Source organism: Astatotilapia calliptera, chromosome 14 (genome assembly GCF_964374335.1).
Source record: "Astatotilapia calliptera chromosome 14, fAstCal68.1, whole genome shotgun sequence".
NCBI lineage: Eukaryota > Metazoa > Chordata > Actinopteri > Cichliformes > Cichlidae > Astatotilapia > Astatotilapia calliptera.
In genome coordinates, this window is record NC_137435.1 from 4,036,613 (window position 1) to 4,048,888 (window position 12,276).

The window sequence follows — 12,276 nt, forward strand, 5'->3', positions numbered from 1 at the left end:
TAATTGTTTTTCTTTTATTACCTAAAGAAAAAATATCCGGTTCACAGTGCAAATGATTTTGTGATTTCTTTCTTAACGAACTCTCTCCTCCCTCGTGCCTACACAGGAACTTCAGGTTCCCCACCTGAAAGTGCAGAGTCCAGACTCAAAGTTAGTTTATCTAAAATGTTGTCACATTAGACAAATGGAGTGGTATTAAAACTGCACCCATCTACTCTGACACACACACACACACACACACACACACACACACACACACACACACACACACACACACACACACACACAGTCCTAAGACAACATTGAACTTAATGTGGTCAAATTTAAAGTTTGAACCGGCAAATCCCTAAGTTCAGTTTTATAAACAGTGTCTCTTTGATCCACAGCTGTATTCTTAAGAAAAAGGACAAATATATATAGACAGACTGCTTTTTATTTTGTATCAAACTGTTTGAGGTATATACACACAGTCCACACCTTACACTATAAGCAACAGGCAGAGGACACTTGTGTGGACAGACTTTACGGCGGTCCACAAGTTGGTTAAAATATAAAATAAATGAAAGTGCTGTCGATTCTTTCAAATGTGAGGAAGAGAGTCTATGAAGGAAGATTGTCCTCTTTAAATAAACTGTTATTTTGTGTGTGGGAGGAGTCAGCAGACAGAGTCAGCACCTAAGGACAGGGAGTCAGCGCCGCCATGAGGAGCTCCATCTTGTAGACAAAGTTTCGGCCCTCCATCTTGCTCCAATGGACCTCTTTGTACGGCCCTCTGAGGTGGCTCCACTTGGCGTCCTGGATGACGTCGCTCTTTGGCAGCTCTTTGATCTGGCTGCGAGGGAACTGCACCAAAACTTTGCAGCCGCTCTCTGGGCCGTTACGTACTGAAGAGAAAAGAAACTTTGATGAAAAACCACTGACAGTTATTTACTTTGCTGCATAATGATAAAGAGCTGCTGAGCAGACTTTTGTTGTTTTTAAACAATGACAATAAAGTTTCTCTCTTGTCTCGCCACACATTATTCTTCAGTGTTTACAGATATTCAGTATGAGTGTTGCATGGAAACCGGTTCATGATGCATTTCAATGATGTTTGAAGAGAGGAAGTTTCCCAAAGATTCCCCAACTTGTATCAACCTGTCTGCTTAATCCTGAGTAATTTTCCATGAACTGACAGACTGGGTGTCGTCTTGATTTATTACATTAGTTTCTGCCTTTTCTTTAAAAAAAAAAAATAAAATAAAATAAAATTATAATTATTTTTTTTTTTTTAACATTTTAGCCTTTATTGGGGGGAGGTTAGCTAAGGGAGAGCCTGAATGTCTCATGCATAGAGGCATGAGTAGTACTGAGTTGCTGCTGCTAATATGCTCTTCCTACTACAGAGAAACCTGAGGATCCGAGAGCCATCAGTCTCACCTGAGATGGCGTACTCTCCGTTGGGAGAGGCAACAGTGACCGCGGAGGCATTTCCGATGCTCTCCACTGGGCCCAGACCTACATGGTTACTGAAGCTCAGGACGTGCCAGCCCATCACCTTAGCCAGCTGCTGAACTGCATGTACCTGATGCTGCGACATCTGTGAAAAGAAGGCAGGCATACGCAGAACTAAATACTGAAGCATTACAGTCAACAGTGTGCAGCCATGCTTCTAGTAAATTCAGCCTCCTCCAATAACTGTGGAAGTTACTGGTGTTACCTGTGAGAGGAGAAAGTCTTGCAGCTCCTGTTCCTGGTGTGACAGCGTGACCACACGTCCATCTCTGTGCACCACCCTGATCTGCTCCACACCGATGTTCAGCTGCAGCTGGATGGACCTAAACACACCAAATAAAACACAGTGAGCCTCATTTCAGAGGATCAAACACGCTGGTCCAGAGTCATGTAAACATCCATATATGAGGAGAGAAAAGCTTTTTTCACATCCATTTATTTATATAGTTCACAACAGCAGTGAACGAAAATAGAAAAATATAATGGTAAGAGGTAAGTGGAACCAAGATCTAGGCCATTTGCTTTGTTTGCAAAGACTGCTAAATTTTGCCAAAGGTAGTTCACTCTTTGCAAAACAGAACACTGTTCTAAACAGATTTTTCAGGACTTCTTGTTGTGCTTAGTTTATTTTTCATATGTTTTTTGCAATTGGCGTTTGTTCAGGGAAAGATACTGTAGACTGAGCAATAATGCATTTCTTGCATTTCTCAAGGGTTCTGATGGGGTCTTTCTTAAAATTACTGGTCCCAGTAACAAAGGCACTTGTCGACTCAGAAATCGAGTGAAACTAATGACACACCCGGCAGAACTTTATGTTATTTAGCTCGTCATATTGCAGCCACAGAAATTCTTTTGTCCATGAAACCAAAAAAGCTGCACTTTCTTTTTGCCTCATAGTCTGATTTGTCATAACTTTTCCATTTTGTGGTCGGCTTTTCTTTGGCTGTCCCCTCTTCACCCTGACCTGTCTTATTTGGCTCTGCAGAACTAAAATACCTGCGTAAATCCATCTGCTTTTACACAGGCACTTGCATAATGATCAGCAATTCTCTGCACAATCAACCTCTATGACATGTTTAAGCTTGCTGCGGAAGATTTCACTTGTCATATTTGCATAGTAAGCTAACGAGTGATAAGGAATTGGAGAGGAATTAATCTGTCACTCACCAATCAGTACTGCCGCTCTCTATTCACAGTTTGGGGAATGGCAAAGTGAACGTGAAGCAAAAAAACAAAAACAAAAACAAAAAAAGCGCAAATTTAAACGCGATTTCATTATGTTACATACTGACAGTGGCTCTTCGATGCCAATGACAACATTACCCAGCTACGTTTGCGAAAGGATGCAAAAGTATTGACATATATTTTTTCTTCCTATGATAGCCTGATGGGCAGGGCTGGGATGGATTTTGGTAGCCCGACCGGAAAAAACTGCTAGCCCCGGGACGTCGGGATAGCGATTTTGCGAGCCCTGAGACTATTAAATAATAAAAGCTGCAGCTATTGAATATTTTAGTAATCAAGTATCCTATTGATTATTCAAGTAACTGGATAAGAAATACATCTGCCTTATAATAAATACTTAAAAGAGAAAACAAAACAAAACAAACAAACAAAAAAAACCCCACAGGTTATCAAAACCCCCCCCCAAAAAAACAGGAAATAGAAAATTGTTATTTCTACAGTGTGTACCAATGTTGTAATATAACTACATACAATGCCCATAAAAAACAACAACAAAAAACATTCATGCAAATGAATTGCATGCAGTGGGTCAAAAGCCCTACTTTAAAGTCCTCTTTTCTTCACATCAAAGTTCATTAAGCAGGTTGTTTTTTGAAGGATCCTGCCAGCTGTTTCCCAGTAAAGGTTGTGATGGTGATAACAGTGCTCTGATTTGGACACTAGAAAAATGAGCTCACCGTCTCAGTTAGACAGTCACTGTTGCTGCTGTGTTATCAGTAATTTTGTTTAAAAACTGGGGACCATGTGGGTTTAATGTTGTCATACTTTTTATTCACATGCTGCTCCTAGATACATTTCTATTGCAGGTTTGTTTTTAGTTGCAAATGTAGGTAAAACATTTGCATTTACATGGCGGCCACTGAGCGCTGCAGAGCCGAGCATTAAACAAATCAGCAAAGCAAAAACTTTGTGTCAAGGATTTTTTCAATTGTTGAGTTTTTCGATTACAAAATACAAAATTTATTCATTCTAATAATTTAAAAAAAAAAGTATTTTAAATTAAAATAACAATAGTACAAAATGAATAGTGAATATTTAGTAAATATTTAAAATCTGTAAATCTGTGATAATAAAAAATATAGTAAAAATAAAATGTACAAATAAAAAAATAAATATTGATATTTAAAATAATGAGTAAAATAAACTCCTCTGCACTCCACTTACTTGCAGATCTGCTCGTAGCCTTGTGAAGTGATGAGCACCTTGACACTGGACTCGTATACGTCATTAATGTTGGACCAGTGAGCCTGGATCTGCGGGTCTTCAATCCGACTGGCCAGACTATCGATGGTACGTGCCGTCCTGTTGACCACAAACACCGTGGTACCCGTGAAGAGTATTGCTAAGCATTATACAGCCAACAAAAAGTAGCTAACAACAATTCTTCTGTTAAAAGATTAAATATTTTAAGATAAAAGGACATAATTTAATTTCCATAATCAGTTTGGGATTAATAAAGTATTCTGATTCTGATGAAACAACAAAGACAATGTGAGCCATCTGCTAGCCAAATGTAGGCAAACGCTGCTTTTTTGGGCTGCTAAAGTTTCTGGAGCTCCTAAATTTGCAGTAAAATTCAATATTGCTGCTGGTAACTGTTTCTGTATTTGTAAAATTACATCAGGATATTTTACCTGCGACGTAGGAAGATGTGTTTGGCCTGTTTGATCATCTTCTCCAGCAGCCCCTCAGTCTGCTGCCAACTGGAGATTTCTGCCTTGTCATAGGCCAGTGGCCCTGCCAAACGCAGACGTTTGTGCGCAAAGGGAGCGCTAGAAGGGTGCGGTATCACCACAGAGCTCAGCTGCTGCTTGTGAAACTATAAAAGAAACAAATGTTGCCAATGAAATGTGCACTGAGACAATGAAATTTAAATTAATAACAATAGAAGTGTCTCCTGGCAGAGTAGAAGATGACAGGTTTCCAGGGTTGTTGTAGGTAGAAGAACACAAATATATCTTAATATCTAAAAAAAATTCCAACATTAAAACTTTAAATTTACAAGAAAAAAAACCCCTCATAGATTCCTTCACTTTGTAGCTGTATTTTTCTTGTAAGCACCCTCTGCTCAGAAATGACTGTCTCTTCCTGAGTGCAATTCAGCCGGTGCTCTCTCCCTGTTAAAAGGGAGTTCTTCCTCCCCACCATCACCAAGTAATACTGCAGGGGACTATTGCAGTTTTCTCTTTAATTCTCTACGGTCTTTATCTTGCATTCTAAGCACACTGAGACCTGACCAGTATTCCCTAACTGAGATGGATTTTTTGAGGATATATAGTTAAAAGTTAAAGGAAAAAGAGAAAAAAAGGCAAAGCTTAAAAATATTTAACGCATTTCAGATCATATCTGGTAGGTTTCCTCCAGAGGTGGTTAATAGATTGCGCTCTACAGGAATCTCACTTCTCACCTCTCTCATCATCTGATGCAGATTGTGTTCTAGTACGTAAAGGTGGTCGTCCGGTTTGGGTTTCTCTGGAGATGCCCGGTTGTTTTTCTTCTCTCCCGTAGAGTGGCACAGTGAGATTGACAGCTGCAGACCTAGGGAGAGAAAAATCACAGGTGTGTTTGGAGGGGAGAATGACACTTTGGATGAATTAGGGCAGGAGGATCATCAAAGACTCCAGTCACCCCAGCCATAAACTGTTCAAACTACTTTACAATTTGAACAGTAAGTACTGAACAAGGTACTGCAGTATCCGGTCCCGAACCTGGACCGGATACTGCAGTACGTGACAATAAAAGTGATTTGATTTGAGTGTTCACTAAAAGTGAAAGAACATTCTTTACACTCTTGACAAATATGAAAGCTGAATACCTTGACTTGATGTGTGTGTGTGTGTGTGTGTCTCTCTCTCTCTCATATATATATATATATATATATATATATATATATATTATCACTTCCTGCCTTTCTTTATCAGATTGTCTGTCTTCCTCCATCCCCACCTGTTCTTATTTGGATCTTTCACCATTTGTTAATACCTATAGGTCCCATATTATTTCACATTAAGACGCGTTAACTCGAGTCTCAACGAATCCCCATAATGTATATTTCAAGTTTTAGAGAAAAATACCACACAGGTATTTTTTGTACGATGGCTGTGAGTCTACATTTTGGTTCTAAGTTCTATTAAATTACAACAAGATATTCCCATGATAATATCGAACAAAACCACTGTGTTGTCATGGTAGACATAGACTAATGCATCGATATTGTAGCATTTTTTTTAAAATGTTTTCATCTCTTTAATGCCATCCACAATCACTTGACAAGTGGACAACCTCCCGTGCTCTTATTTTGAAAGTTTACTCTGTTGCGGCAGTCTCAACCCACAGTGAGACAAACTACATTTCCACCATTTTTGGACTGCAGTCCTAGTTCTGCTCTGAAGACCTGCTGTGAGCTGGAGGGTCCCCCTAACCTGCAGCAGGTGGAGAACTGGTCCTTGTGCTCAAGCACTGGGTCAGTTATTCTCTCAAGGCAAGGCATATGCTTCCGTATGACACACATAAGCACATACATAAGTGTGAGAAACACTGAACCAGGACCCCATTTGTGTCATATTCTCACCTGGGAATGGCTGTGAGATGATCTGGTTTTTCACAACAATGTGAGGGATCTGGGATTTGATCTGAACTGCCTCCCTGGACAGCTGGGCGAAGATCTCCTTACAGAGCAAAACATTCTGAGCCGCCTCCAGTTTCACGTGCCATTGCTGCGTACCTGAGCAGAGACAAAAGAAAAGACCAAGAGTTTTGTTTGTGGGATTTACTCTTACAATTTAGAGTGGGCTCAGTCATCCTTTGCCAAAGCCTAAAGAGCGCTTTCTCACACAGAATGTAATAATTTAGTATTTTCATAAAATGCCCTTCTAAAAAAAAAAAAAAAAAAAAAACGTGGAAGAAAAGAGCCTCTGTGTTACTGAACAACTTTTAATGTGTATATGTGCTGAACCATACCAGCTTTGTTCTTTTGCTGTTGTCTGAAAAGGCTGACGGTTCCCAGATCACCAATGTCAGGAGCTTGTTTCTGAATGGACACCTGAAGATACAAACAGTATCTTTCTATTACACCTAATATATCTGGTAATTATCTAAAATCAAAGAATGAACAAGGAATGAGAAAAACATATTATACATGTCATTTCCCTCTGACCTTGATGTAAGCAGACCCCTCCAGGTCACTGGGGATCTGGACGTCCAGTGGGCAGTAATCCTCTGGGATTTTTTTGTCCAGATCAATGTCAGTATTTTTGATCACTTCAAATGTGCCATGATGGGGGAAAAGGGAGCCTGCACGGGCAAACACGGAAGTTAGAAAACAGGTTTAAAGTGTCTTAATGTTAATCTGTAGGATGCAGCAGCACTGACTGAGTGAGGTGTTTTCCTCTCTTATCACCTGCACTGCGGTAGCTGAGGTCTCCCAGGATCTTGTCTCCAACTTTGCGTAGTTTCCACTGTGAGCGCAGCCGCAGCAGCTCAGAGTTGAAATCCCTTTGCCTCCTGTTCTCCTGGTTCTCTGTGACTGATTTACTGAGCTTCTCTGCTCCCTTTTGAAGGATCATAGCTGCTGTGGCCAATGATTTCTTTTTACTGATCAGCTGGAAAACTTGTGGTGTCTGCAGGAGTTGGAGAAGGAGCAAAAGATCTCTTTGTGGACAAACCTAAGAGTGCTTTGCTGACATTTAGAGATATTTTTGTAGAACCCTTAAAAAACCCTTAAAAAAAATCAGTTTAAGTGACATGTTTAATTTACCTTTCCAGCTGCTGGATCCTGAGACACGGGGTCTAAAGCCATGTACTTCTTCTCCTTCACCACACTGAGCACATCATAGAGTACACACATCTCTGTGAGGGCGCTGCGGAGGTTGTTACGCACCGAATCCCAGGGCCAAAGAGACGGCTGAAATTTTACTGTGCCTATGCAAGAAAACAGAAAATTGGGCTCGATTCCAACAAGTGATAAAAAACCTTATGTTCTGTTTTCAATTCATTTGTGGAGTCTACTTGGTGGTCCTCCTTTCTTCATCAGAGTCAGGAGTAAATTGTAAATAAAGTTTAACTTTATTTAGCTGGATCTCATTACTCCTGAAATCCATTTTATTTATTTATTGGAGCAGCGGGTGTACTCTTAGGATTGACATAATTCATAATTCCATCAGTTTTCACAAGGCCTCCAACACCTTGCAGCCTCAAAACATGACAGGCTCCATTGTGATTTAAATGGTAAATAGATTGTTTCTTATACAGCACTTTTCTACTCTGAGCCCTCAAAGCACTTTACGCAACTTGCCTCATTCACCCATTCCCACAAGCACTTTTTTCCTATTCTCTTTATATGTAACATTCACATGCTTTCATACTCTGATCAACTTCTAGTATCTTGTCCAAGGATATTTGGCATGAAAATTATATATTTATTAGTAATTATTCACCATCTAAGTGAAGTTCTGAACTGAAATGTTTAACCTATGTTGAATGAAGTTCAGCTTGATATTTTATGTTGGCCTAAGGCACACAGCAGCTGATTATACCAAGGAATGTGTGATGGCTCGTGTAGCTCTAGCTCCTTGCTTTATTTAAGCATTTTACCTTCTTCCTCCTCTCCATCCTGCTTGCCCCATTCTCGGTCCTTGGGTTCTCCCTCAACATCCTCCTCTGAGTCGGATCCCTGGCTGAAGTCAATTCTTTGTGCCAACTTTGCCAAGTTCTGGGACATGGATAGAGGAGGGACATAGGTCTCGGTCCCATCCAGTGCCACTTCCTGCACCTGCTTCTCACAGGAAGACTCGATGCTGATCCTCACCGCTGGACCACCAGACATGATGACAGACTTGGCTGAGAAGTGGAGTGGACAGGCAGAAAGGGTTAGTCATCAAACACAGACACAGGGGAGACCAGAAAACCTCTGAATCAAACATTTAATATGGTAAATGGTAAATGGCCTGTATTTATATAGCGCTTTACTAGTCCCTAAGGACCCCAAAGCGCTTTACATATCCAGTCATCCACCCATTCACACACTGGTGATGGCAAGCTACATTGTAGCCACAGCCACCCTGGGGCGCACTGACAGAGGCGAGGCTGCCTGACACTGGCGCAACCAATATAGGTTGTTTAATAACCAGAACACTAAAATACTTCACTTCCAAATGTTAAAGTGAAAAACGAGAATTAGAAACTGCTCCTCAACAACTTTGGATGATAATAATTCAGCTCTTTTAGTCACTTTGTAACGTTTTACTAGTTAGCAACACTAGCTAGTGTTAGCTCTTTGCTTAGCTCACAGCATAAAAGGAGACTCGAAAGCTCAAGAGAACAGCTTAAAACACCAAATACTATTTTACTCCTGTAAATCTTACCTCTGGCGTTCACTAGTGTTGGAGGTATCGAGGAATACTCGGGTATTGCATTAAATGTTCCAGTAGCGGTGAAAGGCTCATCAATACAGGAACGAGTGTAACTCCTGCACGGTCCCCCTCCCACCGCGATTGTGATGAACGCTGAGGCTGGAAGCTGTTTCAAACGCTTTGTGTCACTTTAGCACTATTTACGTATTTAATGCTTGTATATATATATTATTGATGTATTTTTTTTATGTATTTTATGTTTAAATGCATAAAATGTTTTTTATGCAGATATAATGACTAGGAACTAATATTTCATGTGGACGGCAAAGACACGGCGGGCAGTTTAAACTACCGGATGTGACGTTTAGGACAAAGAAAAAAACAAAAACGTCCGTTTTTTGGGTTGGCATGGATTTCGGATAATAAACAGCACTTTAAGCGTCCTGCCTGGTAATTGCTTGTATAGTAAACACTTGTTTCAAGTTTAAGTTGTCCTACGGAACCTTTATGCCGGCGAACAAAGTGAAGCGTGCAAACATTAGCCGTCGCCGCTAGCTGAACCGCAACCTGCTGTTTGCTTTTTGGGGGGAAATGTCCGCCAGTGAAGTGCTCCAAAATGAAGAGAAAAGTGTCCAGATTAAGACCGAGTCCCAACGAAGAGGCTCGGATGATACGAGAGGAGCAGGAAAGGAGGAGAAAACTGCGGATACAGCAGGTAATAAGGCGGTGTTATGGCTTTCTGCTTCACTTTAGGTCCCTGATTTCCAGCACCTGTGGGATGTTTTCCGATGAAGCGCCAGTGCTTACTTGAACCCCTGTTTCTGTCTGATAAACACTATATTAAGGCTCACATGAGTTCATAACTTCAGCCTACATTAAATTTTACTTGCATGTGTAAAAGATCTGTCTTTTTAAGTGCGTGCAGTCATTTTTTTGAAGTCTGATCGGTCTGTTCTGTCTCCGAAAGTTGCTTTGACACATGAATAAACAAAGGCAGACAGTTTCAGGGTATTCGCGTAGTATTTCTTTTAGCATGATGAAGCTGTAAAGTCTCGTATGTAACTAACCAGTGAAGGACCTAAAGTTCACAAAGTATTCTGCTATGAAGTTTGCTGACACATTTTTATTTATTTATTTATTTTTTCAAATAAGATTAGATTTGCTGGTATTAGTGGCCAAGATTTATCTTTTGTATTGCATCCATTTTTTTCTGTTGACAGATGACGTGATGAAGATAATTAAGTTGGTCATCACTGTAACCTACTGTCACTATGCCATGTGCATAGTTCTGCGTGATATATGCACACTGAGTGTGTGTTTTGTGTTGACACACAGGTGCGGGAGCAGCACCGGTACATTGCACAGCAGATCCGCCAAGATGTTGAGCAGAGGCGACAGTATGAGCTGCAACAACTTGAGCGGGAGCTGAGGAAGGAGTGGGAGCAACAGCAGAGGGAAAAGCTCCAGAGGCTGCAGAGGTTATACCAGGAGAGTCTCCAGCTGCTCGGCCAGGGGCACAGGAATGCAAAAGAAAACGTAAGGCTAAAATAGTTAAAATTAGAGACACTAAAACGGGGATTATGAAAGAATAAAAAGAATGTATGAAACCAAATTTTGAGCCACATCAGTGCAGTGTCCACAGGGTTTCTGTGGGTCATTAAAATGTCTGAAATTAGTTAGAAAATGTCTTAAACTTCCCGAGAAGATTCATCTGTTTAAGACAGTTAGATAAATCATGTAAAGCAAGCTTCATATAAATATATAATTATATATATTTGCTATTATTTTAATTATTTAATTTATAAAAATATTTTTAAGTTGTCATGAATACTGAAATCCACAGATCAAAGTAACAGTGACAGTCCAAAATCCAAAGAAAAATATGTTGTCATCATTTGGGGAAAAAACCTCCACCGAATACTCTTTGCTACGTTCTAGTTGTTGTGTATCCAACTAAGACATTTTGAGTGTATCATTGCACCAGCTGCTTGACCACATACTAATTTTTCACAACCTTAGTCTTTATTATATGGAAGTAATTGCAGGAGAGAGAGAGAGAGACATCCTGCATTTCCAATTCTCAACTGAAATTTTACAATGTGTCTTCTCAGTTGAAAGTGGACAAAAAGTTTGGTATGTTTTATCATTTGTACGCTGAAAGGATAAGACCTGTGCATGAAACTATTTTTTTTTTAAAAGACTAGAACGGAAATCAGCAGTTAGTGATGTCATCCTATCGTGTCTGCAGAATGAAGGAGAAATGTCAACTTTTAATAAAAGCTCAATTTAAACTTTGGGAAAAAACATAGAAGCTATTGAAAGACTGATTATGTTACTAAAAGTTTAAACTTTGAATGACTTTTGTCAAATAAATTATGTCCCCGAGCTAGAGCTCCAACTTAGGTTGGGTTTTTTCACTCTGTGAGAAAACAAAATATTAATGTTCAATCTGCTTAAGGAAGAAGCAGAGTAATAGTAGTCTAGCGTGCTTCAGTCTTTTGCACTAGGACACTTTAGTAGTATTTGAATTGTTTAGAAATGGCAGAATACACTGCACCATGTTGATATTTGATTCTTGTTAACCCTTGTCCATATGATATTTATTTTTCGTGGCTAAACTTGTTGTTCAAGGAACCCGACTTGGCAGCCATAGCTCAGAGGGAGGAGGAGAATCACGTCAAAGCAGAGGAGCGTTATCGAGAAGCGCTGAAGGAGCTCAAATCACAGAGGCTTAAAGACCATGAGAAGCAAAACCAGTGAGCGTCATCACAAGAATTTTCAGATGTTTATGTGTTTAAATTTAATCAGAATGAACTGATCATTAAACCTGTGGCTTCACTGTTCTGTAGAGTTGTCAATGCCAGGAAGAAGGCATTACTGGCAGAAAAGGAAAGATCAGCAAAGGTGGCTAGCCTTCCACTGCCTCTCCCAAACCCTGTTCAGGTGATTTTCCCAAACAGTGATAATAATTTCCTGAACGTTTCCAAATCCTGAATATCAAATGAAAGTAAAGCTAAATGAAAGTCAAGGTAACCTTGTCTTCTCTCCTTGAAGCAGAACATCAGTCCCAAAAAGCCACGTTTCGTAAGGAGATCGGATGTGAGTGCTTTCGCTACCACACATTACCACATGGCCAAGAGTACAGTGGACAGAGAGGTGGACATAAACCAGGTAAAACACCCTCTGA

At 40.1% G+C, this 12,276-nt stretch overlaps 2 protein-coding genes across 11 annotated transcripts in view; one reads left to right on the forward strand and one right to left on the reverse strand.

The window, feature by feature from the left end:
* Positions 1-8,563, reverse strand: med17 (mediator complex subunit 17). Of its 2 annotated transcripts, XM_080289343.1 has the most exons (13): positions 8,332-8,563; positions 7,496-7,659; positions 7,139-7,358; positions 6,896-7,032; positions 6,700-6,781; positions 6,311-6,463; positions 5,147-5,277; positions 4,374-4,558; positions 3,904-4,041; positions 1,700-1,817; positions 1,420-1,579; positions 676-884; positions 1-124 (listed from the first exon to the last, which is right to left on the reverse strand). In XM_080289343.1, the coding sequence occupies exons 1-12, from the start codon at positions 8,561-8,563 to the stop codon at positions 676-678; spliced, it is 1,929 nt and encodes a 642-aa protein (XP_080145469.1). In that variant the 3' UTR covers positions 1-124. The 2 variants fall into 2 exon arrangements, with proteins under 2 accessions (XP_080145469.1, XP_026048635.1); XM_026192850.2 differs by lacking the exon at positions 1-124 and having other exon boundaries at positions 416-884.
* The window catches only part of cep295 (centrosomal protein 295), a 21,709-nt gene continuing 17,899 nt past the window's right edge, over positions 8,467-12,276 (forward strand). For 7 of the 9 annotated variants that reach the window (XR_013901569.1, XM_026191541.2, XM_026191542.2 and 4 more), the window contains exons 1-5: positions 9,432-9,804; positions 10,425-10,625; positions 11,721-11,845; positions 11,939-12,032; positions 12,144-12,260. Coding sequence is in view for 8 of the 9 variants with exons in the window: in XM_026191541.2 (XP_026047326.2) it covers positions 9,706-9,804; positions 10,425-10,625; positions 11,721-11,845; positions 11,939-12,032; positions 12,144-12,260 (636 nt within the window). In the remaining variant the exon portion in view is untranslated. Of the gene's footprint in view, positions 8,607-9,431; positions 9,805-10,424; positions 10,626-11,720; positions 11,846-11,938; positions 12,033-12,143; positions 12,261-12,276 lie in introns of those variants that run through there. The other 2 variants (XM_080289339.1, XM_080289337.1) reach the window with 2 other exon arrangements.